At 53.2% G+C, this 27,880-nt stretch overlaps 1 protein-coding gene across 1 annotated transcript in view; it reads left to right on the top strand.

The window, feature by feature from the left end:
* The window catches only part of DIP2C (disco interacting protein 2 homolog C), a 188,237-nt gene that overhangs the window by 91,731 nt on the left and 68,626 nt on the right, over nucleotides 1–27,880 (top strand). The window contains exons 19-27 of the mRNA XM_029955601.1: nucleotides 13,318–13,457; nucleotides 14,341–14,477; nucleotides 16,060–16,268; nucleotides 17,004–17,118; nucleotides 17,519–17,720; nucleotides 20,380–20,489; nucleotides 21,921–22,001; nucleotides 26,996–27,119; nucleotides 27,552–27,673. Coding sequence (XP_029811461.1) covers nucleotides 13,318–13,457; nucleotides 14,341–14,477; nucleotides 16,060–16,268; nucleotides 17,004–17,118; nucleotides 17,519–17,720; nucleotides 20,380–20,489; nucleotides 21,921–22,001; nucleotides 26,996–27,119; nucleotides 27,552–27,673 — 1,240 coding nt within the window. The remainder of the gene's footprint in view (nucleotides 1–13,317; nucleotides 13,458–14,340; nucleotides 14,478–16,059; nucleotides 16,269–17,003; nucleotides 17,119–17,518; nucleotides 17,721–20,379; nucleotides 20,490–21,920; nucleotides 22,002–26,995; nucleotides 27,120–27,551; nucleotides 27,674–27,880) is intronic.

Below are 27,880 nucleotides of genomic sequence, written 5' to 3' on the forward strand. Positions count from 1 at the left end.
GGAGTGACTGCCTGAAGCCTGTCTGGAGGTCCAGCGAGCAGGGACGTCCCGTCCTCGAGGGTCACCCATGGTACCGCGAGCCCGCGTCCGGCCTGGTGTGATGGGGTGGGCTGCATCAGTGCTGGGCGGGGTGACGTGTTTGCGGCAGGGTCGGGCTGCCGACACGTGGTTTCCCTGAGGTCCTGGCTTTCTGAGCTCTCGAGCTGTGGCGGCACGCGGGGCCTGCGTCACTCTTGCTCTGGGCCGAGAGTCAGCTGGCCTCCCTGCCTGCTCCGGCACGGGGCACCCTTGCGGGGGGCGTGGATACGAGCACGTGAAGCCAGCCCCACCCCAGCTGAGAGGTGCAGGAAGGACATCTGATCGTCATGCGCCGTCTGCCATCCTCACAGTGTGGGGAGGGCGTGTTTGCGTCACCGACAACATTTCTAGCTCGGGACCTGACTTGTTCGCTATCTTTGCATTCTGTCCCCAGTGAGACTTTATCTTGCATCACACAAATGTGCTCCGTCCTAAGAATGGATGACACGGCTTTCAGCTCACAAAGGCACGTGCCCTCATTACCGGAAGGTTTGAGTCCCCAAAAAGACTCCATGGAAGAGTGTTTGTAAATAATATAACTTCTGATGATTATAGTTAACGTAAAGTCAACCAGACTGCCTAACAGATTGTGAAATCAAAAACTTGTGAAATACCATAAGCAAGTTTTAATTCAATTGAAGCAGAAATTGGAATTCTGTAGCATATTTTAATTGATGAAGAAATTTGACTCCACTAACCAGAACCCAATTTCCAATTTTTAGAAGGTGTCACTGTTCTAACAGGAGGCGCTCCACAAATAATCCCCTACTGTTCATGTTCGGCCAGAACCCTGGAGGCTTTGGTAGCAGGTTGGCCACCACAGTGCTCTTCTGAGATCATATTAAACCGTGGCCAGTTTGAGCCCAAGTGTAGATGCCAGGGGGATACAGTCCCAACTCAAGCCAGCCAGGGTCTGGCCACAGGGTCCTGGGCGCGCCCCTTGTCTCCAGGGCCTTGGCTTCTTCTACCAACGAGTTGAGGGGCTTGGACTCACTACTCCTAATTTCCTGTGGCCTTGAAGTGTTAAGATTGTGCTGTTGTGTGACATAGCACCATTGCCACAGACAGTTCACAAAGTGAGTGGTGACTCCAACGCGTAGAAGATCCAGTTGTCAGCACCAGATGATTTGTGTATTTGCTTTTCCCAGAAGTATCTTCTGTGTGTTGGGATTGCATAGAGTGGATTATGCCAGACTTGATGGCAGAGGGAGGAGGAGTCAGCGAAGGATTTTTGTTTTAAAGGATAAACACACACAGACACACACATATATGTATATATATTTATACATATATATTTATGTTTATTTTTTGAGAGAGAGACTGAGTATGAGTGGGGGAAGGGCAGAGAGAGAGGGAGACACAGAATCCGAAGCAGGCCCCAGGCTCCAAGCTGTCAGCACCGATCCCAGCACAGGGCTCGAACCCACAAACTGTGAGATCATGACCTGAGATGAAGTCGGAGGCTTAACCGAGTGAGATACCCGGGCGCCCCATCCACAAAGGATTCTTAATTGTTTCTCTAAAAATGTTTAAAAATATTTAAAATCTTGGGGCACCTGGGTGGCTCATCGGTTAAGCGTCTGACTGTGGTTCAGGTCATGATCTCATGGTTCGTGGGTTTGAGCCCTGCACTGGGCTCTGTGCTGACAGCTCAGAGCCTGGAGCCTGCTTCAGATCCTGTGTTTCCCTCTCTCTCTGACCCTCCCCTGCTCGCGCTCTGTCTCTCAAAAAACAAAAAAAAATTTTAATTTTAAAAATATTTAAAATCGTCAAGAAGATTAAAATTGTAATACCCCAAACGGCAAATTAGGGGTTGCTGTTTCCTGGGCTCATGCTGAGCAGCGTCTGCTGCATTTCCCCTGTGGTCAGTGCCTCAGACATCCCCAGGGGCCCCCCAGGTGCCCCTCACACTCCCCACATGCCCCCTGCCTCCCCATGTGCCTCCATGCCCCTCCCAGTGCTCCACAACTTCTTTATCCCCCCCTTGCTCCCTACATGCCCCAGGCCTCCCCACCCCCCGCCCCGCCCCCCCGCACCTCCCCATCCCCCATGTGCACCGTGCTCGGCCGCGTGGCCTGAGCCTTCCCCTTGCACCACCCACTGCCAGCTGTAGCTTCTCTCTGGGAAATTTTAGGTCAGATCCGGGGCCGTGCAGGACCAGATGGGACTCCGTTCTCCTTTCATGAGGGAGGGAGGGAGGCAGAGTGAAAGGGACTTTGAGTGCAAGCATCTTCCAGCCCAAAGTGTGCTCCCACTTACCGTTCAGAGGAGGCTGGGTAAACACCCTGAATCCCCTGCCCCCCGCCCCCACCCCAATCCGTGGCAGCTCGTGTGCAGGGGCTCACAGGGCTGCGATGCCTGGCCGCACTGGCCCCCACCCTGCACACAGCCCGGCTATGGCCTCCTTGCTGTTGACCCCCCTGCAAGCACAGGGGCTGCATAGCATGGCCGGCACCACCCGCCCAGCCTGTTCCTGCTGGCCTCCTTGGGGCCTGTCCTGACTGTGGTCCTCGGGCTCACTGCCTTCCCTTCTTCACATGTGCCGTGGGATTTACTGGTGTGTCCGTCGTTGGTTCTGTCCTGGCCTCGTATGTAGTTTACAAGTGAGCAAGCGAGACGAGTGAAAGAAAAATGTGAACTTACGTGACCTGAGGAGCGACTGTCCTACGCTACGCGTACACATCCCTCTGACCGCCCTGCGTGACTCGCCAGGGGCAGACGTGAAGAGCCCGGTCTCTGCCAGGCGTCTGCTCCTGTGCAGGAAGGTTTCTAGCTTGTGTTCCGAGTGGAGTCGCATGTGCTGTTCTGTCTGCTGGTTTGTGTTTCACGTGGCAGTCCAGCTGCAGCTGCGAGTCACGGCCTGGTCCACCGAGGAACGGCAGCAGGAAGGCCATGTGTCCTTCCTGCCTTCCAGGGGCAGCCCCTCAAGGTCCTGAGACAGGCCGAGGCGGGGAGGACACACCCTCGGGGGTGAGGTCCTGAGCAGTAGCCTCCAGTGTCCCCGCTGATTCGAGAACACAGGGTAGAGAGGGCAGGCTCGGGACCTGGGTACGGGCGGGAGACCTGCTTCCCACCTGCCCTTGGGGAGCAGCGCACGGGATTTAAGTCACACGCAAAGCCGCGTGAGGTCAGGAGTGCAGAACGCAGATGGCCGCGGCCCGGCCCCCAGGAAGAGCCCCCGCAGCCCTCCTGGGGCCTCCGCAGACCTCACAGCCCTGTGACGGGCGTCCTCTCCCAGGCCCACAGGTAAGTCTGGGGGCAGGGACGGTGGAACACAAGCTATGACCGCAGTATTCTAAGTGGAACTGGGAAGGACGGCGCCGCTGAGAGGAAGCTGGGCCTTGGGGCACACCCACGTGTTCCACGCTGCCTCCCCTGCTCACGCCGCTCCTCGGTCTGGCCGCCAGCATCTTCCACGTGACTGTGAGGCTCAGGAGGCGTGTGGAAGCTGTCACATGCCAGTGGGCCCACGGAAGAAGCCTCTTTGTAACCAGCCACTGCCTCAGCCCCGCGTGGTCGGTCACTGGCTACACTGGTTTTTGGTTGACCTTTAATATTTTTTTGTTTGTTTAAGGTGCTTCATTTTTTAAAATATAATTTATTGTCAAATTGATTTTCACACAACACCCAGTGCTCATCCAGCATGTGCCCTCCTCCATGCCCATCACCCATCCCCCCGCCTCCATCAACCCTCAGTCTGTTCTCAGCATTTAAGAGCCTCTTACAGTTTGCCTCCCTCCCTGTAACTTTGTTCCCCCTCCCCTCCCCCATGGTTCTGTTAAGTCTTTCAAGATCCTCATATGAGTGAAAACATATGATAATCTGTTATTTAAGTCATTTTCAAATAGATATGATGGAAATGTCAGTCACTTGCATCTCGTGCACACTCTCCTCTCTGTGAATAGAAGGGAAAATACCTGGTCCTGGTGCACGTGAATGACTGTTCGCGCAGAGGTTGGAACAAATCTTGAGTTTGGAGAGCAAGCCTGCGCGCCTCACTCTGGAAACGTCTTTATCCATTCTCTGCCATTCTGAGTGGGGGTCCAGGTTGGCTCTTATACTCTTGTGGGTCCAGAGTGAGGACAAAATGCACATAGTCTTTTTTCTTTTTTTAATTTTTTTAAATGTTTGTTTATATTTGAGAGAGATAGAGACCATGAGTGTGTTGGAAGGTTCTGGGCTCACGGTTTTCAGTGGACGTCTTAGACGTCCCCCTTAAAACACAGGCAGGACACACACGTCGTCCCAAGGGACAGTGGTAAGACTTTGGCCGTGATCTGGAGGCAGTGGCCGGTGTCCTGGCTTCTGGGGCAGAGAGCTGCCCAGGCCGAGTCTGGACTAGCAGGACCAGCCTGTAGCAGCACCCCCGGAGAAGCCACTGTCCAGAAGGAAAGAAAAGTCAGTTCACAAAGTGACTTGTGTTCACGGCAGGACGTTGGAGTCCTTTTAAGAATGGGAGTCAGGGAATTTGAAGGGAGAAGGGCAAGAGAGTGCGTGTCTTTGCACCCATCTGTCTTTGCAGTGTCACATCCTGACATCATGGGTGTCTGTCTCTGTGCCTGTCTCCGTGGGTGTCTGTCCTTGTGTTTGTCTTCATGGGTGTCCCCCTCTGTGGGTGTCCATCTTTATGTTTGTCTTCATGATGTCCATTTCTGCGGGTGTCTATCTCCATGAGTGTCCGTCTCCGTGGGTGTCCATTTCCATGGCTCTCTCTCTTCATGGGTGTCTCTGTGTTTCTATGAGTGTCCATCTTCATGTGTGTCTCCATGGGTATCCTATCTCCATGCGTTTCTGTCTCCATGAGTGACCATCTGTGTGAGTCCGTCTTCATGGGTGTCTGTCCCATGGGTATCTGTCTTCATGTGTGTCTGATTTCATGTGTGTCCTGTTTGTGCCTGTCTTCATGAATGTCTGTCTCCAGTGCCCGTGTTCACATGCGTCCGTCTTCACGTGTGTCTGCTCATGCATGTTTGTTGCCATGCATGTCGAGCAGGTGATGGCAGTAAACCACCCTGTTCTGTGAGCTCTGCCCTGGCTTTCTGAGCAACCGAGGTATTTCATCGTTTTTCTGGTTTTTAAAACTGTTATCACCCTGGTTCACGTTTTCAGTTTCCCTTTTTTTTTTTTTTTTTTAGAAATAGTTGTAAAATCAAAAATATTGCAGAAATATGGTTTCATGATGCCTAAAGTCATCTGTAGAATTATTTCCAAAGGACAAGTTGCAGAATGAAAACTAGCAAACCATTTTGTGGCCCCGTGTGTCTCGGGGACTGCTCTCTGCTTCTGGCTCTGTTGCTGGCACATAGATGATGGAACCCACTTTTTAAAGCTGGGTTGTGTGATGTGTGTGAAGTAAAAAAATTTTTTGTGGACTTCCCCCCCCTCTTTTTTTTAAGTAGGCTTAACACCCAATGCAGAGCTTGAACTCATGACTCTGAAGTTAAGACCCGAGCTGAAATCAAAAGCTAGGCGCTTAATTGACTGAGCTGCCCAGACGCCCCTCTGTGGGCTTTTTATCTGCAGGGTATTATTTTCATACCTTGATGCTTTAGCAATGAAAGGGTAATAATTATGTACAGCAGTAATTAAAACAGCAATTCCAGATGATAATAAGGTTTCCCCTTTGCCACCAGAATCATTTTGCATGTTGAAATGTCCCCCTGGAGTTTAGAGAGCTGGGAAGACCTGGGGGGGCGCCTATCTGTCGGGGCCGGAATCGGACAGTTGTGCTGAGGACACATTAACTGATGAGCCAGAATAAAAATCGTTAACAAGCTTGTGAACTGAAATGGGATTTTCAAGAATGGCTTTGCCCCCTAAAAACGTCAGACATGAAGACCCATAAGCTTGTTTTTATAACACAAGATAAATTAATTAGCAGAGATTTTAATCTGAAAGTTCTAAGTTTAGATCTTCTCTACGTGTAAAATAGTTTGAAGATGGGAATCACCATATCTAAGTATCTAAATGGATATATGGATTAATCAGGTAGCATCATATCTAAATGGAAATATGGATTAATCAGGTAGCATCAAAGAGCCAAATAGCTCGAGTTACCTTGTGTAGATTGTCCTGACCAGCCACATGCAGGAGCAAATTGGGCTCTGTTTCGCGTTGGGTTGGACTGTGTCAGAAGCTGGGTTCGGTGGAGGCATAGCTCGCGGAGAGCAGGTGTGGCCCAGGACGCAGCCCCGCCCTGCCGCACAGGCCGCCGCTTCCCCGCAGGTGCATGCTGAGCACCTGCCCTGAGATGCGGAAAAGTCGCCAGGGTGACTGAAAACGGAGCTTACACACCACCTGTATGGTATGGTCCCTTTTTGGCTGAAAAAAATTCTCTCTAGAGTGAGTAGGTAAGATAATAGAGAAGAAAATGTTCCCTTTTTATATTACATAGTTCTTGAAGCAGGTAGGTTTTTGTTTCGTTTTGTTTTTAAATCTGTGTGCAGGGCACCTGGGTGGCTTAGTTGGTTAAGCGTCCGACTCCAACTCAGGTCATGATCTCATGGTTCCTGGGTTCAAGCCCCACATCAGGTTCTGTGCTGACATCTCAGAGCCTGGAGCCTGCTTCTGATTCTGTGTCTCTGCCTCTCTCCTCTGCCTCCCCCACTCTGTCTCTTTCTTTCAAATATAAATAAACGTTAAAAAAAAGTTAAAATAAGTGGCATTACTTTCATCAGAGAAAGGGGAGAAAAATCACACTAAAATAACTCAGAACTTAAAGATGTGTTGTTTTAATCTTATAGTGTTCCCTGTCAAAAATCATGAATTTTAGGGGCACCTGGGTGGCTTAGTTGGTTGAGCATCCGACTCTTCGTTTTGACTAAGGTCATGATCTCACAGTTCATGGGATCAAGCCCAATATTGGGCTCCATGCTGAGTCATGGAACCTGCTTGAGATTCTCTCTCTCAAAACAAAACAAAGCAAAGACTATGAATTTTACTGAGACTTTAGTATGGGTGTCCACTGTGGTATCTGAATGTTGAAGAAGGGTGCACATATTCATGGATTTGACCGGATTTCTCCTGAAATGTGCAGGAGTGTTCCTGAAAATGTTACTTCTGTTACAAGTGCACAGCGTCCGCTGATCCACACCCCGGTGCTGTCAAGTTATTGGGGACCATCTACTGCTGTAAACGAGGTTACGTTCATCTGTAGAGAGACTTCAGCCAGGGATGCTAGCGCCAGGCCAGTGGCACAGGGTGCTTCCCCCGCCCCTCCCCCGGAAGGAACGTCCTCCATCCAACAAGGAGGGCCCTGCTGGCCACGGGCAGAAGGGCGTCCCTCCATCACACAGACTGATGGCCCTGCAGCTCCAAGTCTGTCCAACTGTGTATTTCCCAGGGAGGTGGTGTTATAAGAGCCACTCATGGCCGTGTGTGTCCCCTAGGTGAGCACTTAAACCTCCTTCTCATGGACGTGCGTGCACTTACGCCTCCTCACACTGCGTCCGGTGAGCCCGGCCCAGCGCCCACCAGCACATTTCAGAGTCTGTTGACCCTGGGTCACCATTCTGGCTCGCCTGTGCTTTGCTTTGCCTCTTGGTGGCTTTGTCACTCGGCACAGGGCGTCCTTCAGTTCTCAGAGTCCTCATCTATGTAGGGGGTGACCGTTGTGCCCATGTGATAGGGCCATGTGAACATCGGTGAGAGCTCTGAGTGTCTGCATGGTGTCCGTAAGAATTCAGGGCTCAGGCCAGCGTTAGAGTCACTACGATAGTGTCTCATGTCCTTGGGTGTACGTGTCATCCTATGACAACATGCCCTGGGGAAATGTCGTGGTCAACCCTGGAACCTGCGGAGAAAAGTGAGTTTCCTGAGACTTGACCACTTTGCTCTCCGCGTGTTCCTGAGGTGACAGTTTCAGGAGGTGGAGGTTGCTTCCATGTGACAGAAGCAGGGAAGGGCCTGTGTGGCCCCACCTGCCGGAGGCTGCGGGGAGGGCCGGTGGTGCTAAAGCACTGGAGATGTGGTGGCCACTTCCCCGTTACATCCTGAGAATGGAAATCGTCCCGAGTGCTTGTGGCTTACGTGACTGCGTTTATATTGCGTGCGTGCACATCTTAGCATGGCCAGTAAGAGCAAACTGTGGACTTTTAGTTGAAACTTATACCTACCTCTTCAGGTGTCACACGGCGTCATTACCTAAGGTTATCTAACATCTCACAGAGGCGGGACTGGCATGGCCAGGGAATGGGTACATGCACATAGGTCCTGGTAAAGCCGTTGGCCATTGGGGACATTGCTCCTGAGGCCGAGGCCAGTGCACACCTTCCATCTTCCGTCTCTTCACTTAGGCCTTTATGCCTGTGTTAGGCGCAGGGCTGGCCACACACAGCTGCTCCCTGCCTGCCTTCCGGATCTCCGTGTGCAGAGCCCTCCTCTGCAGTCCCGAGAACCGCCAGGACTGCCGATCTGCACGGCCAGCCCGCTGTGTCATCGGGGCCTTGACCCTGGGGCCGAGCTCTCTCAGCCATTGTTCATCGTACTGTGTTCCCTTGTGAAACCACATCTTTTTTGAAATTCCTGGGAATTCTTATCGGGGTCATTTTTTCACTCATCTAGGTTAGTCTACTTGGACTTTTTGTCTGCTAGGCAGGTGTTAATGGAGAGAAAGGTAAGCTGACTTGGTTAATAATCACTCAAATGCAAACCGTGACAACAGAGAGGAACGAGGTTTCACCACCAAAGCGGGAACCGTTTTGGGGTTGATTGGGCACCGGTGTGCCGGGGTGGCTGCTGGGCGACCGCCTTCCCCGTGGCCACGAGCACAGGTTTTGAGACCAGTCTGTGCTCCGTGCCAGGGGCTGCCCCCTCCCTGCCGCTGCGTGCGCTCCGCTGCGTGCCTGTGTCCGGGCTGCTGTAAGGGTACTTCACGTGCATAAAATGTTCCCGACGGCCCCCGTGCACGTCTGGGAACTTGGAATACAATACTTAGAGTGGAAGTGCAAAATGATACAGTCTTTTGGGAAGTTATGCAGGTTTCATTGAAATTTTAAATGTATATACTTTCTGATTCTTCAGTTCATTTTCTAGATGTGTTTTACAGTCACATTTCATATTAAGACTGGTCAGGTCAGTGGTGCATGCGGTGTGCACGGTGTGTCTGCCACACCCGCGCACACAGGAAGATCCGCAACGTCCGTTTGGTGGAAAAGCAAGTTGCAAGAGAACATGCTTCTTGCGGGTCTGCTTTTCTTTGGGCATAAATGTCTTCGTGCATGCACGAGTTGTGTGTAGGCACACACCGAAGAGGCGGGAGGGGCGTCGGTGGCGGCTGCCGTGAGGCGGGGTGGGGTGGGGTTAAGCGGGCCTTTGCCGTGACTCCTTGTGCAGGGCCTGACTCCTCCACAGGAAAGGCTTGCTCCTGTGCTACTAGTATTGTTTGTTCTAAAGTTTCCTCAAAAGAAGAGCGTGCAGCGAAGTAAGAAGTGCTCAGTCTTTGAAGCCAGAAGCAGGAAAGGTGTCCCATTCTGGGGCAGTGGGTCTGTAACCCACCAAGCCCCACAGGGATGCAGATAATGAAGCGACGGCCCGAACCTCCACTTCTGGTCTGTAAAATAGAGGGCAGTGGTGCCATGCAGGGTGTACCGAGTGAGCCCATGTGTGCAGAGGCCTCGGGACGTGTGGGCACACACAGGTGCCCGCTGAGCATGTCTGAGATCTCTCGGATTATCCAGGGGCTCTGTTAAATGTGTAGCTGTGGATCCGAGCGAAGCCTGAGTGGCGTCCTTGGTTCGCATTTTAAGTGTGGGTACCCAGTCTCCATAGGTGGGTTTTATACCCGCAGTTGAAGGTTTCCTGTAGCAAAGGCAGCTCACAATTGTGCTTCAGCGAGTCTTGTTTCTAGGAAAGCAGGTCTCATGACTAAGACAACAGAACTTGCATCCCTCAGTGTTAAAAGAGCTTTTCCCTCCAGCACGTGGCCATGGCCTGTCCAGGTCCCCACGTACCTGTCACAAGTGCCTCAGCCCAGGTGGCCCGACACAACGGAAGCTGCTGTGTTCGACCTCTGGGGTCCAGGTATCAGAAGGGCTGGGTGCTCCCAGGGGCTCTGGGCATCTGCTCTAGGCCCTCCTGCTGGGGCTGGCACCCCTGTCCTCGCACCATGGCCCCTGGTGTCCTAGGCCGTCTGTGTCTCCTTCTCTCCTCAAGACACTGATCTTTGCGTTTGGGGCCTGCCCCAACTCCAGCATGATCTCATCTTAACTATGACATCTGCAAAGACCCTTTTTCATGCTAATACGGTCACAGTCAAGGTACCAGGACCAGTACTGGTCACAGCTTTTGGGGACACAACTCATTCCACAGCAGGCACTTGGCATTCTGATTTGTGACTCTCACATCGTGTTTTGCTGAGGACAGTAGTGGGGTCAGGGTTTCATGGCAGCAGAGGGGTCCTGTGGGGCTCTTCTCTTTGACTCTGCAGAGCAATGTAGATTCCAGTGTTGGGGGCTCATTTCTGGGAGTTCCGGATGGACCTTACCACCTGGGCAGACTTTTCTTCTGTATCTGGTTAGTGCTACCCTTTTGGATGCTTCACAGACAGAACCATTCAATTTCCGTGGGACGCCTGGGGGGCTCAGTCAGTTAAGGGTCCGGCTTCGGCTCAGGTCATGAACTCACGGTTCGTGGGTTCAAGCTCTGCATCGAGCTCTGTGCTGACAGCTCAGAGCCTGGAGCCTGCTTCAGATTCTCTCTCTCTCTCTCTCTCTCTCTCTCTCTCTCTCTCTCTCTCTCTCACTCTCACTCTCACTCTCACTCTCACTCTCACTCTCACTCTCACTCTCTTTTTTTCTCTCTCTCCCCCTCCCCTGCTCACACTCTGTTTCTGTCTCTCAAAAATAAATGTTAAAAAACTTAAAAAAACATTTTAAAAAAGAACCATTCGATTTCTAGACTGTCTTATGCTTCCTTTTTATTATTTATCTTTATTTTTTGAGGTATAATTGACCTGTAATATATACTTCTTTTTATAATATCATAGTTGCAAAACTCAAATGAGATCTTTTGTACATTATTTTTTTAAGAGAAAGTGCAAGCCGGGGAGGGACAGAGGGGGGAGAGAGAATCCCAAGGAGGTTCCATGCTCAATACAGAGCCTAACGCAGGGCTCAATCCCACAGACCGTGAGATCATGACTTAAGCTTCAAGAGGCAGATGCTGGGGCGCCTGGGCGGCTCAGTCGGTTAAACGTCCAGCTTCGGCTCAGGTCATGAACTCACGGTTTGTGGGTTCAAGCCCTGCGTCGGGCTCTGTGCTGACAGCTAACTCAGAGTCTGGGGTTAGGGTTAGGTTCTGTGTCTTCCTCTCTCTCTCTGACCCTCCCTTGCTCACACTCTCTCTCTGTCTCTCAAAAAAATAAACAAAACATTAAAAAATTTTTTACAGAGTCAGATGCTCGACGCCCCTTAGCTTCTATGTTTTCCTACTTATATTTCTAGGTTCGTTATAAATCTTGATATTTTCTTGATAATTTTGAAATATTTCTTGGTTTCTTGATTATTGATAAATTTAAGATTTACCACTTTTTAGACTAAACTGCAAACTTCTGTTTATTGTCCAGCTTTTAGATCATAAAAGGATGCTACCCATGTGTATAGAGAAAAAGAGAGAAACAAGTGTGGCATTTACCTAAACTGTGCCTCAGTTAGCCCACATGAAGATTCTTTAGTTACAGTTTCCATGGTCTTGGAAATACTTTATTGTTTGAATAATTAGTCAACAGACATTTATTCCTGCACACCCCCCAGGGGTGAGACTGTGCAGGGGTACGGCTGTGCAGGGGGTGCGGCTGTGCGGGAGTGAAGCAGGGGGTGAGGCTGTGCGGGGGTGAGGCTGTGCGGGGGGGGGGGGGGGGGGGGGGGGGGGGGGGGGGGGGGGGGGGGGGGGGGGGGGGGTGAGGCTGTGCAGGGGTGAGGCTGTGCAGTGAACAAATGGGAGCCCTCAGGGAGCGGAGACTGATGGAGGAGGCCTGCTGTGGGTAGTCAGATGGCACCTGCTGTGCTGTCTCACGGGGTGATGAGGACTTGCACATTTGAGCTGCCAGGGGGATGTCTGCTCCAAGAACATTCCAGATGGAGGCAGGGACAAGTGCGGAAGCCCCCAGAAGGGGTGGGCTGGGTACTGGATAAAGGGCCTGGGGCTGGCATGGAGCAAGCTGGAGGGAGGTGGTGCCCACCGGCCACGAAGACGGACGGAGGATGCAGTGACAGCATTTCACCAAATGCCTTCTATGAAGACAGACTTCCCTGAACTTGTCATGCAGAATGGCATGGCCTGTCATTTCAGGTTCCTGCACAGTGAGCATCTGCCTGGTGCACGTCTAACTTGAGCCCAGGCCACCCCACCCTCCTTGGTTCGGCTCTCTGCCGTCATTCGTGTTCTTAGAAACCTTGTGCTCCCTTGTCAACCACTTTCTTTTCTTTTTCTTTTGCTTTTATAGTTTATTGTCAAGTTGATTTCCATGTAACACCCAGTGCTCATGCCCACAAGTGCCCTGCTCCATGCCCATCATCCCCCTTCCCCTTTCCCCCTCCCCCTTCAGCCCGCAGTTTGTTCTCAGTAATCAAGAGTCTCTCATGGTTTACGTCCCTCCCTCTCCCCAACTCTTTTCCCCCTCCCCCTCTCCCATGGTCCTCTGCTAAGTTTCTCCTGTTACACTTATAAGTGAAAACATACGGTATCTGTCCTTCTCCGCCTGACTTATTTCACTTTGCATGACACCCTCGAGGTCCATCCATGTTGCCACGAATGGCCAGACTTTATTCTTTCTCATTGCCTAGTAGTACTCCATTGTATATGTAAAGCACGTCTTCTTGATCCATTTACCAGTTGATGGACATTTAGGCTCCTTCCATGATTTGGCTGTTGTTGAAAGTGTTCCTTGTTAGCCACTTTCAAACTGGAAAATCTGACCTGCAGAGAGAGAAGAGGGGAGGAATCTGTCGACGGCAGATGCATGTGAGGGAGGGGCACCGCGAGGTCTTCACACTCCTCAGGTGTTAGTAGAATCTTCGGGAAGCCCACAGGCAGAGTTAGTGACACTGATGGCTCATAATCAGAAAACCAGCACCGCTTGCCATGCTAAGGACACAGGACAGTGTTGCATCCAGATGTGCTTTGGGGTGCTTGGTACCCCAGACGTGGCTGGCTGGCTCTGGTGTACGTGCACTCTGGTGCGTGGCTCTACGGTGACGTCAGCTTGTTTGCTCCTGCGTTCAGACAAAACTGCTCTTGCAGGCCCACGGATGACAGCAACCAGCCCCCGGGCCGGGGCGTCCTGTCAATGCACGGGCTCACCTACGGGGTCATCCGGGTGGACTCAGAAGAAAAGCTGTCCGTACTCACCGTACAAGACGTCGGCCTTGTGATGCCTGGTGGTGAGTGTGGGCACCAGCTGCACACAGTGTAGGGGGTCGAGTCAGGAGCCCCAGCCGTGGCCAGTGGGCTGCTTCCCACCTGGCACCACCACCGTGCCCCTATGGCACGAGCTTGGGCGGAATGCTTAAATCCCGGGCCCATCAGTGCTGCCTCTCTGATAAAAGAACATTCAGGAAGCTTCACGGGGCATCTCTGCCGCCTCCCATGCTGGGACCCAGAGTCGGGGGTGCTGTGGGTCATGCTTTTCCTTTGCAGCCCCGGGGGGTCTTCTATCCCCACAAGGGTCAGGTTCCCACCGGCCATCCACCATTTGGACAAAGCCGGGCACCAAGGCTGGTGGCAGACGGTGTAAAAACCCAGGCACGGGGCTCCGGACTATGAGCAAAGCTTGATTCTAGCAGAAGAGCCTGTGTTTAAAAGTCACGGGAACCATCCCCACAAACGCACACACAGGGTGGTCGGACACTGCACGTGTGCCTTCTCAGGTGCCGGCCAGGCTGCCGGACGACCCGAGGGCTCCTCCCAGGTGACTCCTGGTCTGAGTGGCTCAAGTCCCTCCCTTCAGGACCATTCCCACGTTAAAGTTCAAGCCATCGGAACCTTACTGACGCCACAGCTGTGGAGCTGGGTATTTTCCTGTAACGTGAAAGTTCACGGCTCACGTCAGGGAAGACCAGGCCCGGCCTCCCGTTCACACTCACACTCCTGTTCCAATGCTGTTTCTGCTCACAGTGCTCTCCTTGTGTGCAGTCATTTCTCCTCTGTCCCCTCGCCCCGTCTCCCTCTCTGCCTCTGTCCCACCCCATCCCTGTCGCTGTCTCGTGTCTCCCTCCCTCTCCCTCCCCTCTCTAATATTACCCGTGCATCCTGTTTTGCTCCTAGCCATCATGTGCTCGGTGAAGCCAGACGGCGTTCCTCAGCTGTGTCGAACAGACGAGATCGGGGAGCTCTGTGTGTGTGCCATTGCCACGGGCACGTCCTATTACGGCCTCTCGGGCATGACCAAGAACACCTTCGAGGTAGGTCCATGGGGCTGAGCTCCACTTCCAGGTGCATAGACCTGAAAGATAAGGTGGTAATTTCTCAGCCAAATGTACCCCAAGGAACTAAAACGGTTGTACTTTCCATTGCCATTTTTTATAATTTTCAATGAATTTAGTTTAACAGCTTTTTTTCACCTATACCCAGTTTTGAAAAAGGACAAGAGCAGTTTCTTTAAAAAGGGCCTTTTTTGGGGCGCCTGGGTGGCTCAGTCAGTTGAGCGTCCGGCTTCGGCTCAGGTCATGATCTCGCAGTTCATGGGTTCGAGCCCCGCGTCGGGCTCTGTGCTGACAGCTCAGAGCCTGGAGCCTGTCTTCAGATTCTGTGTCTCCCTCTCTCTCTGACCCTCCCCGTTCTCGCTGTCTCTCTCTGTCTCTCAAAAAAAAATTTTTTTTAACATAAAAAGGGCCTTTTTTGGGGCACCTGGGTGACTCGGTTAAGTGTTGAGTTTGGCTCAGGTCATGATATCTCAGTGCATGGGTTCAAGCCCTACGTTGGGCTCTGTGCTGACATCTCAGATCCTGGAACCTGCTTTGGATTCTGTCTCCCTCTCCCTGCCCCTCCCCTGTTCATTCTCTCTCTTTCATTCTCTTTTTCTCTTTCTCTCTTTTCTGTCTCTTTTTCTCTCTCCTTCCCTCAAAAATAAATATTAAGGAAAGGACTGTCTTATGTACTGCTGCTCTCACTTGAGCCTGTGCAGTAAGTGCTGTGGCTGACGGGCTGAGGAGCGGGGCTGAGCACACCCCGTCCCTCCCTCGTGTCGCCCACCGAGGCCGGACTTGGCCAGCTGTGGACAGACACATGCATGAAGTAGCTCCACGGCACGAACCGGTGTGTGTGCACACATGCATGGCATGTGCCGTGCGTGTGTTAGGTGTCCACACAGAACATGTCTCTTGTCTGCACGCACGGGTGGCTTGCTGCCAGTGCACGCTGGCCCTGTGAGTGAGAGGTTCCGTGGGAAACTCTGTGCCGCACCTGCGCTTCCCAGAACTGCGATCACTTGACCGTGTGATACGGACCCTCAGGAGGAGCAGCGCGCTTCGGAGTAGATTCTGCACAAGAAAATGTGGGTTGCTTAGGGATGTGTTTCTTAGAGCACGGTGCGGTGTGGTGCCTTGTGCAGCAGCTTTGTCGAACGTAGAGTCGAGTTTCTGAAATGCCCCCGAAGCCCAGCTACACAGAGTCTGTGTAAAACCCGTCTCTTTCCATGTGACTCCCTGCAGGGTCAGAGGACACAAGTGCGGGCTGTGACTTGCCCCCTTCGTCCTTTCCCTTTCCGGTGTAGTCCTGATAAGGAAACGCTAATGAATAGGGATCTTTTTACAACTAATGCACAGTTTTGGTTTTTCATTCATCACTTTTCTGCTGTGGATTTAAAGCGGAAGACTTCATTAGTGTACATTAGACTTTCATCATGATCTCGGTGCCACTTCTTAGATTTGCACGCCGCAGAAGGAAGCGGGCGGCTGGCCCTGCACATGGACCGTGGGGGCCGAGCACTGGGGGCGCCGGGGCTCTCCAGCGGGCTCCAGGGCCCTCACCACCGTGTGTCTGCAGGTGTTCCCCGTGACGAGCTCGGGGGCCCCTGTCAGCGAGTACCCCTTCGTGAGGACAGGCCTGCTGGGCTTCGTCGGCCCTGGGGGGCTCGTCTTCGTGGTGGGCAAGATGGACGGGCTCATGGTGGTGAGCGGGCGCCGACACAACGCCGACGACATCGTGGCCACAGCGCTGGCCGTGGAGCCCATGAAGTTCGTCTATAGGGGAAGGTGGGTCTGTCTCGGGGGTCCAGGGCCAGGGGGCCCGTGGGTGACACGCCTGCATGAAGTGGCACAGATTCCTTACCTGGCGGGACTCAGTGCCCTCTGACGTTCTGTCTAGTTCGGAATGCCCAGTTCTTTAGAAATTTCCCAAGCTCCATACATACACTTTCATCACTTCTGCTCTGTCTTAAATAAAAATGCCTGTTTGAAAAACTTATTTTTTAAATAAATACACAAAGGAAAGAGCCAGAAATCCATGTTGGTGCATATCAGCTCCAAAGACCCCAGGACAGTCGGGCCACAGTGGTGTGGGAGTCCTGTGTCCAGAGAGTACTGAACTAGTGGTGGCAGCTCCTCAGGTTTTGGCCGAAGAGAAGGAATCCCGAGTTGCCGCAGAGCCTTCGGCCGGGCAGGCCAGCGGACGCGATAGACACGTGGATGTAGTGTCGTCCCCTCTGACCCGCTTGCACGGAGCATCCTCTGTGGGGGTGGGGGGGGACTCGGGTCCCAGTCCCGTGATGCCGTGCTTACCAAGAGAGGCAGCATGCCCAGCGGAAAGCCGCTGGTCCCAGAGCTCCAGGTAACAGATGCGGAGACTGTTACCTCACAGGTGCCACCCCAGCTATGCTCCTCCCCTCGTCCCTGAGAGCTGGGACCTGTCCCCTTGCAGTTGGCCAGAGTGGAGGCCCTGTGACCAGGAGCAGAGTGTGCTCAGCACGCCTCCTCCCTCTGTCCCCACAGGATCGCTGTGTTCTCGGTGACTGTCCTGCATGACGAGAGGATAGTGATCGTGGCCGAGCAGAGGCCAGACTCCACAGAGGAGGACAGCTTCCAGTGGATGAGCAGGGTGCTGCAGGTACCCCCCGCCTGGCCCGGGCCGCCCCTTGCCCCCGACCACGGGGTCAGAAACTGCAGTGCTCAGGGGGTTCGTGTTTGCATTCGTGGAAATAACCACACAGACTGGGTTAGAGATCCCTGGTCTGCAAAACTGGCTCCCACCATTCACTTGGAGATGTCACAAGTAATAGTTTTTGTTCGAACCTCAAGAGTGTATTTTTTCCCTGCTTAGGGAAAATCCCACATAAAATTATCCGCTTTGGCTGGGTTTGGAGAGACATCCCTTCTGTCGCCGTCTTCGCCCCACTCAGATGGCGCGTGCCTCCTCAGGTTACAGATAGGACTTTGCAACGTCCGAACACTTGCTTCGTGTCTGTGACGCCTGTTCTAACCCGCTTCCCTCCCTTGTGACTTTGCAGGCAATTGACAGCATACATCAAGTTGGGGTTTATTGCCTGGCCTTGGTTCCAGCAAACACCCTCCCCAAAACCCCGCTCGGTGGGATCCACTTGTCAGAAACGAAGCAGCTCTTCCTGGAAGGCTCACTCCACCCCTGCAACGTCCTGATGTGCCCCCATACCTGTGTCACGAACTTGCCTAAACCTCGACAGAAGCAGCCAGGTATGTCCCGTAGGCTGGAGAGTTGTGTGGAGACCGGGTGGCTCTCTGGAACCGGGTGCTGTGGGCACCCTGCGGACCAGGCCCCCTGCCTGTCGGTGGTTCTCAGCCCTCCTCCCGGCCTGCTCTCCACACTCCCAGGGCATGAAGGTGTCCCCACTGGACGGGGGATGGAAGGGCTCTCCTGGGACAGCACAGTTGGCCAGGAGCCCAACTCCCGGGGAACGTCAGGAAGGAGCCCTGCATCCCGGGGGGCAGCGGACCCTTGGTCTGGCTGGGTGGCCTTTTCGCCGGGCATGGACTCTCTAAGTCACAGTTTCCTTGTGCACAGATGAGAAGAATGCTTCCTTACCAGTTTCCTGGGTTATTTAGGAGTCCATGCAACTAACATGGGAAGCTCTTGAAGCACATGTAGAAGTCGACACGTTTATTTGTGACCTTATTGTAAGAGTGAGCGTGTGTCTAGCACTCGGAGCATGTCCGTGTCCATTATGTGACTTTGCCTGCCGAGCAACTAAACAGTCATGCGCTTTCGGGCTGCTTGGTTATCAGTGCAAGGAAATTTCTCCCAAGACCACGGGAGGCGAGGGCCCAGCTCTTCTGCCAGTGCAGTGACGGGAGGTCCCAGGCCATCCAAGCAGGGAGGCGCGGGCGGCAGGGTCGCAGACTCGGGAGCTCCTGGCCCCGCGGCCCCAGTTCCAGCATGTCGGCCAAGTACAGCTCTTCTCCCGGAGCCTCGTGTGGTCGGCACTCTTCTGTCCCTGTTCCCAAATGGGGAGAACGTGCCACAAAGAGGGTGGGGATCGACGGGCCAGAGTGTGACAGAGGTGGACCCAGACCTGGTGGCTGCGGGGCGAGTCGGCTAGACATGGTTGGGTCACCTCTGGGCATAGCCCCCCCCCCCCCCCAGCAGTAAGGGCAGAAGCTGAGGCCAACCCCTTGTAAGTGAGATTGGGGGCAGGGGTGGATGGGTGCGCCTCTGCAGGGCGAGGGGAAGACGCTGAGGCTGCGGGAGCAAAGGGCTGCCCCACGAGTGGGGACAGACTCTGCCCACCGCTGTCACCAAGGAGAGTGTCAGGATGCCACGCCAGGCAGCGGAGGGCCAGTCGGCTGGGCTCCGGGTTGAGCTTGTGCACTGTCCACACAGCAGCCCCATTCTCTTCCGCTGCCTCGTTTTCTTTTCATCTTGTTGAATACGGAAAGGCCACCCCTCTGCTGTAGTTTCTTTATTACGAGCTGAGAAAAGAAGTTTAGGCACGCTGACAATTCAGACATGGCGTAACAGAGCACAGAAGGCGCGGCCTGTGTGTCCACGGAAACAGTGTCAGGGCTCCTACGAATTGCCTCAGATGAAGTCAGTGAGCAGGGGCCCAGAGATCTGTGTAATGGGCTATTTTCCCGATTTCAGTCCTTCCTGGAAGTACCTGTCTTTTCTCGCACAGCACAGCTGTGACGTTGAATGTGTTATGGCAACCCAAATCGGGATGGGCACATGTGTGCAGAAAAGAATGTCACCTGGGGGCGTCGGCCCGTGCCCTGCCCGGAGCCTGGGGGTGGTCGTCCCCAGCAGCCGCTGGCCTCCACCCCTGAGCCCGAGCCTAAGACTTTCTTAGCTGCTGACACGCGGCTCGTCAGGTGCCCTGATTTAGAAGCCTGTAAGTTGACCTTCAGCAAAAGTTCAATAAGAATTTGATTCGGTAGGGACCTTCAACTTGGATTTTGTCACACCAGACTAAACGCACGTGACTGACGTCTTTGTTATTTCCGCTGCCGCCTTTAAGCCCCCTCCCTGCCTCCTTACCCCCCTCTGAGTCACGCACACTCACATGGTTGTATGGTCCCTGGCCCTTTCCTGTTAAGTGTGCGTGTGTGAGTGCGTGTGTGTGTGATCCAAACTAGTGAATGATTATATTTTGAGAAACCTGGAGCCTAGGGTTTCTTGCAGTTAGACATTTTGAGAGAGTTTCTGCAGTTCCTTAGGAAACTTGTTTCTTTCATTAAAACAGGAAAGAAAGCTGTCAGAATAGATTGCCTCTCTTTTTGTTCTTGTGGAATGTTTCCTAAACGGTGAAAGGAGCGCTGGTAATCGAGTCGGTAACGGTGGTGGAAGAGGAACTTCGACTTCACAGGAACCTCTGGGCCTGGCGAGAGCCCAGAGCTGTTCCATCAGTGAGACAGACGGGTGACTGTGCTCTCCACAGCCTCACGCCCTATGTTCCAAGCGTGTTTATAAGAAACAGTGCAGCACTTTGTTTATATCAGCGGTCACTCGGGGAAGAGCAGGCACGCGCGAAAACACCACTCGGGTGGTCCAGGAGAGCTGGCTGCTCAGTGGGGGGGCGCGCCCCGGCTCACTGCCTCGTCTGTCTGCTGCATTCTTCTCGCCGTCACCCAAGTGGTTGGATGCCGGCACCCCTCCAGCCGACAGTGGAGTAACGGCAGCGGGCTTGGAGCTGCCGCTGGGGTCCGGTGGGAGTGCAGCCCTAACCTGTAATCGAGGCTTGTTCTTGGCTGCCATCATTCTCGTTGTTGGGACAACTCGGAAGCCCTGTTCTGATCAGATTTTTTCAGAGCTCGACCTCTCTGAGGGTTTCCCCAGAGCAAGCTCTTTGCCAAGGTGGGAGGTCCTGTTTTAAGTTTTATTTCCTCATGTTCTTTCTAGAAATCGGCCCTGCCTCTGTGATGGTGGGGAACCTCGTGTCTGGGAAGAGGATCGCGCAGGCCAGCGGCAGAGACCTGGGCCAGATAGAGGACAATGACCAGGCCCGCAAGGTGAGAGGCAGGCGGGGCCCCTCTCCGAGCCCTGTGCGGGCACACTGCTGCAGACCACACCTTCTGCCAGCTCGGGGTCTGCCCCCGACCTTGTGCGTCCTGCCCTCTCGGTCCTGCAGACGCAGCCACCCAGTCTTAGAGCAGAGATGTGAGTGCCGGGGGTGCCGCGGTGCAGGACAGCGCGCAGGGTCACAGAGGTGGGAGGAGACCGGGTGCGTGCGCCGAGGCCTGAGGCCGGCTGTGTCCTGGCATCCTGGGACACTGGTTCCCAGTGATTCTGCCAGCCCCGGTGTGACGCCAGATGGCCCCGCGGCAAGGCTTCAGTCCTGGAGTTGTGGGAACTCAAGAATACCGATGTTCAGAACGCAGGTTGGGCAAACAGGCATCTTTTTTTTTTTTTCACATTATTTTTGAGAGACAGAGTGTGAACAGGGGAAGTGAAGAGAGAGAAGGAAACAGAATCTGAAGCAGGCTCCAGGCTCTGAGCTGTCAGCACAGAGCCTCATGCGGGGCTCGAACCCACGAATCGTGAGATCATGACCTGAGCTGGAGTCGGACGCTCAATTGATTGAGCCACCCAGGCGCCCCCAAACAGTCATCCTTAACGTGACCTTAGGGGCTGGAGGAGAAACCCGGGGCCACACCTACCATACACATCACACATTTTGTCACACGTACTTTGTGGGTCCCGTTACAACCACTCAGACCTGAGGACTCTGATGATTTACCGAAAGGTGTCCCCTATTTGTACGAGCTACCAGGAAATGTGACAAAGCCAGCCATTTAACATACTGCCAGTTTGGTAACATAGAATTACCTTTACTAAAAGTACTTGGTCCCCGTGTTCAGACCTCAGAGGACATTTCTCTTAAAAAAGCAGACTAAAGGATCTACACTGGTGTTTCCTGTGATTGGACAGGAAGCAGGGCCGACCTGTGCACTCCACGCTCAGTGGAGTGCACGTGCTCTGTGTGATCTGCAGTGCCGTTGGATGACCTCAGGGAATGACCATTTGAAAACCACACATTTAAGAGAGCCCAGTTTAAAGGCTGCATCTTGCATCACAGCCCCCAGAGACCCCTACCTCCCGGGAGGCCAGGAGAAGGGGTCTTCTGTGGCGGCCGTCCCTTGCGTATGGGGAAGACATCTCCCGGCCTTTGGCAGGTTTGGGAGGTGTCCCTGACCAGGCGCAGCACTGGCCCCTGTGACTTCTGAGTCCCAGCCAGGCGCGGGGAAGCCAGGTCACACAGGACAAAACGCTGTACGTGCTGGCTGCTTCTCATCTCGACAGGGAGGGCCTCCTCCCTCTGTGGGAAGGTGCTGCTATAATGCGCCTTGAAGCACCGAAGCTAGCCCGGGTCAAAGTGTGAGTTTAAATCTGAATTCAGGGTGCTGGGGTGGCCTGGGCCTAATGCCTGTGCTTTGTTCCAGTTCCTGTTTCTGTCGGAGGTCCTGCAGTGGAGGGCGCAGACCACCCCCGACCACGTCCTGTACACGCTGCTCAACTGTAGGGTGAGGCACGCTCAACTCGAATCTCCTGGTCGCGCTCCTGTGGCCGTAACCCTTTGACTTCCGTCTAATGTGATGTCCTTCACGTTACTTATTTGTTGTTGTTTTGACTGCGATCTTTATGGATAGTTTGAGCAATATCTAGTTTGCATTATTTCCTCCACAAAATACAGGGAATGGTTCAGATATGTGAGACATTTTTGTCTTTTATTAGTGAACTTCTCTCTTGTAAGTGAGAACTCGTGCTTTCCTTATAGACTCCCATTCTTGGGAACAAACGTCTTTTCTATTTTCCAGGTGCAATTAAGGTTTGTGTTGACATCTCACATTGGAGGAGCAAGCTCTTCCAGGATTGTTCCATGGGAGGACTTAAGAATAAGAATAAGACCTTCAATTATACCAGCAAGTAGTATTAAGAATAAAATTAGATGAGAAAGCCTTAACATGCTTAACTTTTTCTTTCCCCCTGTGGAAAAAAGCCTGAGAAATAGACTTTAAATTTAGGCCACTCGACAAGTATGGGTACGTGCAGTTGTCAGAAATCATGGCTATTCCTAGTGGCAAAATACCAAAATCTTCATGTGTGAAGGCCTCCCTCGCTGTTTCAGGAAACAGATGGGAGACAAGGAAAAGGCAGTGCCAACCACATAGCTGGGTCTCTCATCTGGATACACAATTATCAGGCCAGCGTCCGTGTGATGTGGGTCCCGGAGATGACCGCGGATGCTCTGAGATCTTGAGATCCAGCACAGGGATCTGTGCCTTTGCTCAGCTTCCCCAGCCACCGTAGTGGTGCCGACATGCTGGGTATGGTGCAGCCTCCATAAATGCTAAGCTGCGCGAGAGCAGGGGGTGCGTTCACATCACCTTCTCAGCCTCCCCAGTGTGGCCCCCAGTCTCTCCTGTCTGCAGTGTGGGTGGGGGTCTGTGCCCAGACTCCTGGGAGGTATAAACAGGCAGCCTAAGGAGAAGGACATCACCCCTGCAACACACACAGAGACTCAGAGGTGGTCTGGGTGTGTTCACAATGACCTGCCCGTGGAGGCGAAGGAGACAGAGCTGGTCTAACCGCATGGGATTATGGGAATGGCAGCATGGGGGCAGAGCCCTCAGACGGTCGACGGGTGATGCCAGGACACTGGGCTCCTTGTGAGCTGGTCTGGTCTGGGTGATGGGTGTTTCCATCCCTGACCCCGCGGTCATAGTTATCTGCTGTGGCTAAACCCTGAGTCATCGCGGAAAATGAGTCGCTTGAAAAAGGGCTTTGTTAGAAACAGAAAAGTGGATGCGTGAGGAGATCAGAGCCATGAGTGAGTCCACTTTGGTTCAGCGTGGAGAAAGGTGGCTCATGGTGGCTTTCCTTTGGATGTGGCTCTGGACGTGAGGGCAGCTGGGTCCTGAGCCAGCCTAAGGGTCGGACCTGTCCCTCCAGCTCCATGTAGAACTTGCAATAAATGCTGAGCCGTGGCTGAAGGTCAGAGCCACCATCTTCATGGTGTTTTTTTGTAATTTCCACGTCAGTTGCCCTGCCGCCGCCCCACTGCCCCGTGGAAGTACAGTGCAAGCCACACTCGCCATTTTACGCTCTCTACAAGCAGTATTTTAAAAAGGCGGGAACCGGTGAGGTCCATGCTGATGATGTTTACCTTCAGTCCATGTGTCCACCCCATCGTCGTCCCAGCAGGTGGCTCGCCGCATTTCAGGCTGGCCTCCGCCCTGCGTGGCGCCGTCCGTGGCTGTGAACCGTGCGGCACCTGTGAGAGCAGCTTTCTGGCTGCGCTGTTCTCGCGCGCGCCGGGCCAGCGGCACAGCACACGCTGTTTTGTCGACGTGCAATATCATTCATTGCAAATCGTGGAAAACTTACATTTTGGAACTTGTTTCCATACAAAAGACCATCTGTTGTTTTTTTCTTTTTAACAATCATAAGCCAACTCTCTTTTTTTGTTTTTTGGGTTTTTTTTTTTTTTTTTTGCTTGTAACAATTTCTTTAAAATTTTCAAATATAAATCACATTTGTTTTTTTCTTAATTCCTTAGTATTTTTTCATTTGTTATTTAACCTAATGTAAAAAAGTGGTACCAAAATTTACAGTCCTTAACACTGAAATCTGTTGACTTTACAGCAGGGGTTGGGTTCTATCATGATTCCACTCAAAACTTATTTTCAGAAAAGTCAGCCCTAATTTCTCCAATGAAGTGGTTTTACTAGAACCTTCTTTCTCTGGAAACGTCACCTTTTTGTGTGGATGGGATGGGGTAGCCAAGCAGCCATCGACCAGGACTAGTGGGCTGCCATTCTCGGAACCCTCTCCCATGCCCACTCGCTCCTGTTCTGGGCTGGCAGGGGTGCCGCTGCCCCGGAGGTGGGGGGTGTGCTGAAGCTCGCCCCGGGAGGCCGGCGCTGGGCGTGGCCTGTGCCGTCTCGGGCTCGTGAGAGGCAGGGTCCGGACATGTTCAACCCTGCTCGCAGGGCAGGAGGGAAGAGAGCAGCTCTGGACCGCCTGGGAACCAGCGCTCCGGCCCCTGCACGGCAGCTTCTGGGGGCCTGAGGATGGCGTCGATCTCCGGGCACCTTGTTGCTGACTCCAGAACTGGGGCCCCCACCGTGGTTACCGCCCTGTGGCGCGGGCTTGTCTGTTCACTGCCGGAAACCCGCAGAGCTGGGGACGCTGTTGTGAAAGCTGTTTCAGAGGCCAGTAGAGCTAAAGGACAACAGGCTGTTTAAATTTCACCTTTTTCAAGTATGTCAGTGGGAATTTTCACAAACTAGGGCCAAAACATCTTTGCAGATACACTTGAGGCCAGTGGTTCTGAGCCACCAGCACCTGGCAGTCTCTAGTTCTGTGTCATGATGGAAAAGCTGGTCACTGGCAGGGGATTGGCGGCGGGTCTCCTGACGCTGAGGTCAGCTCCAGGATCTGAACAACTCAGAGCAGGAGTGCTTGCTCCCTGAGACAGGCAGACCGCACCAGTGGCTGAGGGTGGGGACAGAAGTGGAGGGCCTCGCTCAGTGGGACGTAACGATGAGCCCTCTGCTGGCGCTGCCCGCCGTGGCACGCTGCCACCCCCAGCATCGCGGCCTGTGCCTGCCCGACGGCCAGGAGGGCGGTGCTGGGGAGCAAGTGTCTGGGCTGGCAGACGGCTCCCCTCAGCTCTGCCCACCTCACTTTGAAGTGTTCAAAGGACTTTTGGGTCAGTGTGTGTGTGGGTGTTTTGGTTCCTGTGGACAGGCGTGGTCTCCAGGAGTGGGTGCCGGGAGCGCCTGGTGTGGGGGCCCCGAGCTCGCACGATCGGGCTGCATCTTGCACCTCAGCCTCCTGGGTCTGTCTGGTTACCCCGCTTTGCCACATTCTGCCGTGGCTCCCCCATCTTCTGCATGTTTCCATTTTCTTATTTTTTAACCTGCCTTGGAAGGAAGACCAGGAAAATTGTGGGATAAGAGGGCTCAACTCAGAGACGTGGAACTGACCCATTCCCCGTAGAGACCAGTCCCAGCCCGTGGGAAAGTGTGGGAGCCCCTGCAGCCACACGCCGCTTGCGGGGCGGGTCAGTACAGGGAGTGCGTTGCTTCCTGGAGCTCCATGCTGCAGCCAGGTATCTTGTGAAGGGGTTTGTCATGTGATCCTGGTTGTGAAATGTCATCCCACGCCCCACTGGAGCAGGTGTTGTCCAATAAACAGGCCATTTTGTTGGGAATTCTAATGTGTTTTCTTAGCACCTCCAGTCACTAAACCGCCACTGCCTGTTTTTAAGGAACCCCAAGGGCCTGCTCACTTCCGTCCATGCAGCATGACCCCTTTCCATGCTAGCGCTGCTCACCGCCCTTTTTTTTGCACTTTTCTCTCCATGTGTGACTTTTGGGTCCAAGACACCTACCAGTATTTGATTCCCCCAAAATCACACGTGTGTCGCTCTTCCTCCTGCTGCTGCTGGCTCGCTCTTTTTGTGGGAGCAAACAGTGTTGTCATGGATTCTGTGGCCGTTTTCAGTGTGTGCAATCTTCCTGGCTCCGGACACTGCGAGTGACCTGGCCTTCACCCTGTGAATTACTTTAAAATAGGGTTTGATCAAGAGGAGCAGGGTTTCGATTTTATTTTCCCCAACTCTTTATTTGAAATAATTAGAGATTAGCAGGAAGTTGCAACAACCATGCTTTTAAGGTATTTTTTAATCCGAATGTACTTTCCATTTGTTTCTACATGTATAATGTCTCACATAAAATGAATTTGACAAGTTCGTTTTTCACTTTACTGGGGTTATTTGACTGTTGCTTTGTTTTATTCATTTGGTTTTTTTTAAATTTTTTTGTTTGTTTTACTTTAATTTTTGAGACAGAGAGAGGGCACGAGTGGGGGAGGGGCAGAGAGAGGAGGAGACACAGAATCTGAAACACCTCCAGGCTCTGAGCTGTCAGCACAGGGCCCGATGCAGGGCTCGAACCCATGAACCATGAGATCCTGACCTGAGACCAACTAAGCCACCCAGGCACCCCTGTTCATTTGTTTTTTGACCTCAACTTTTAATGTGTTTCTTAAAAACATGTTCAACTTGTTTTGTTTTTCCTGCTGGTTCACTGCTGACACTTCCTGCCCTTGGCAATTATACCAAAGTCCCAGAATCACCAGGTTGACTGTGTGTGTGTGTGTGTGTGTGTGTGTGTGTGTGTGTGTGTGTGTGTGTGAGCTTAGCTATTCTTTAGGTCAAATAATTATTTTTGAAAACCTTTCTTGTTAACACAAGTATGTCTAGATTCTTCTTGATGCTGCCCTTCTGGGCCAGTGGGAAGGAGAAGGAAGGGACCACTAACAGGACACAGTGTTTGGGGGATGACCAAAGTGTGCCCAAACCAACCGTGGATGGTCACACAGCTGTGCAGATGCACTAGCGTTCGCTGGGTGTGCATTTCAGACAAGGTGACTGGCCAGTACCTGCAGCGCATGTCAGTAAAGCTGGCCGGTTCAGCAGACCTCACCCGGCCGCTCTTGCGATCCTCAGGGCACGATAGCAAGCTCGCTGACGTGTGTGCAGCTGCATAAACGCGCCGAGAAGATCGCCGTGATGCTGATGGAGAGAGGGCACCTGCAGGACGGGGACCACGTGGCTCTCGTCTACCCGCCAGGTGAGGACGCAGTTCCGGCGGCCGTGCGACGGGCACCTTGTCGCCCACACTCTGGCTGACAGCCGGCACCCTGTGTCTAGTCGGGCCTCTTGTGGGGACATGCTACGTGCCGTGTGCTTCTTGAGGTCATACATGTGGCGAAATTTCACAGACGTTTGTGTGTAAATTTGTTTTATCAGGTAGCTGAGGTAGTTCATTTAATCAACAGCAATTAAATCCCTCACTTAACTGATAACAATAGAGTTGGGTAATTCCTTAGAGAAATGACAGAAATTAGCCACCTGGGCTGCTTGGGCATCTCGTGCCTAAAGGAACAGGCGACAGGAAGTTACAGCACAGAAAAGAGTCCGTTCCCATCACGGTCCCAGGCTGGCACCTATGCTGCCAGGGACTGACTGTCACCTGAGCACTCGTGCTTTTCTCCCTGTTTAGGAATAGACCTTATTGCAGCGTTTTATGGCTGCCTGTACGCGGGCTGCGTGCCGATAACCGTCCGCCCTCCACACCCGCAGAACATCGCGACGACGCTGCCCACCGTGAAGATGATCGTGGAGGTAACCGCACGGGAAGCGCCGGGGCCCGGCTCCTCCTTCCCGGGGCCCTTCCTCACCTCCAGGCCCCCTGCCCCTCACCCCCCGCCCTTCCTCCTCCTTCCCCTGGTGACTCTCCTCCTGCCTCAAGGGCTCTTCCTCCGCCTTTCCAGGGCCCTTCTCCCTCCCCCATCCCTTCCGCTTTCCTCCCCCCCCCCCCCCCCCCCCCCT

Source organism: Suricata suricatta, chromosome 10 (assembly GCF_006229205.1).
Source record: "Suricata suricatta isolate VVHF042 chromosome 10, meerkat_22Aug2017_6uvM2_HiC, whole genome shotgun sequence".
Classification (NCBI taxonomy): Eukaryota; Metazoa; Chordata; class Mammalia; order Carnivora; family Herpestidae; genus Suricata; species Suricata suricatta.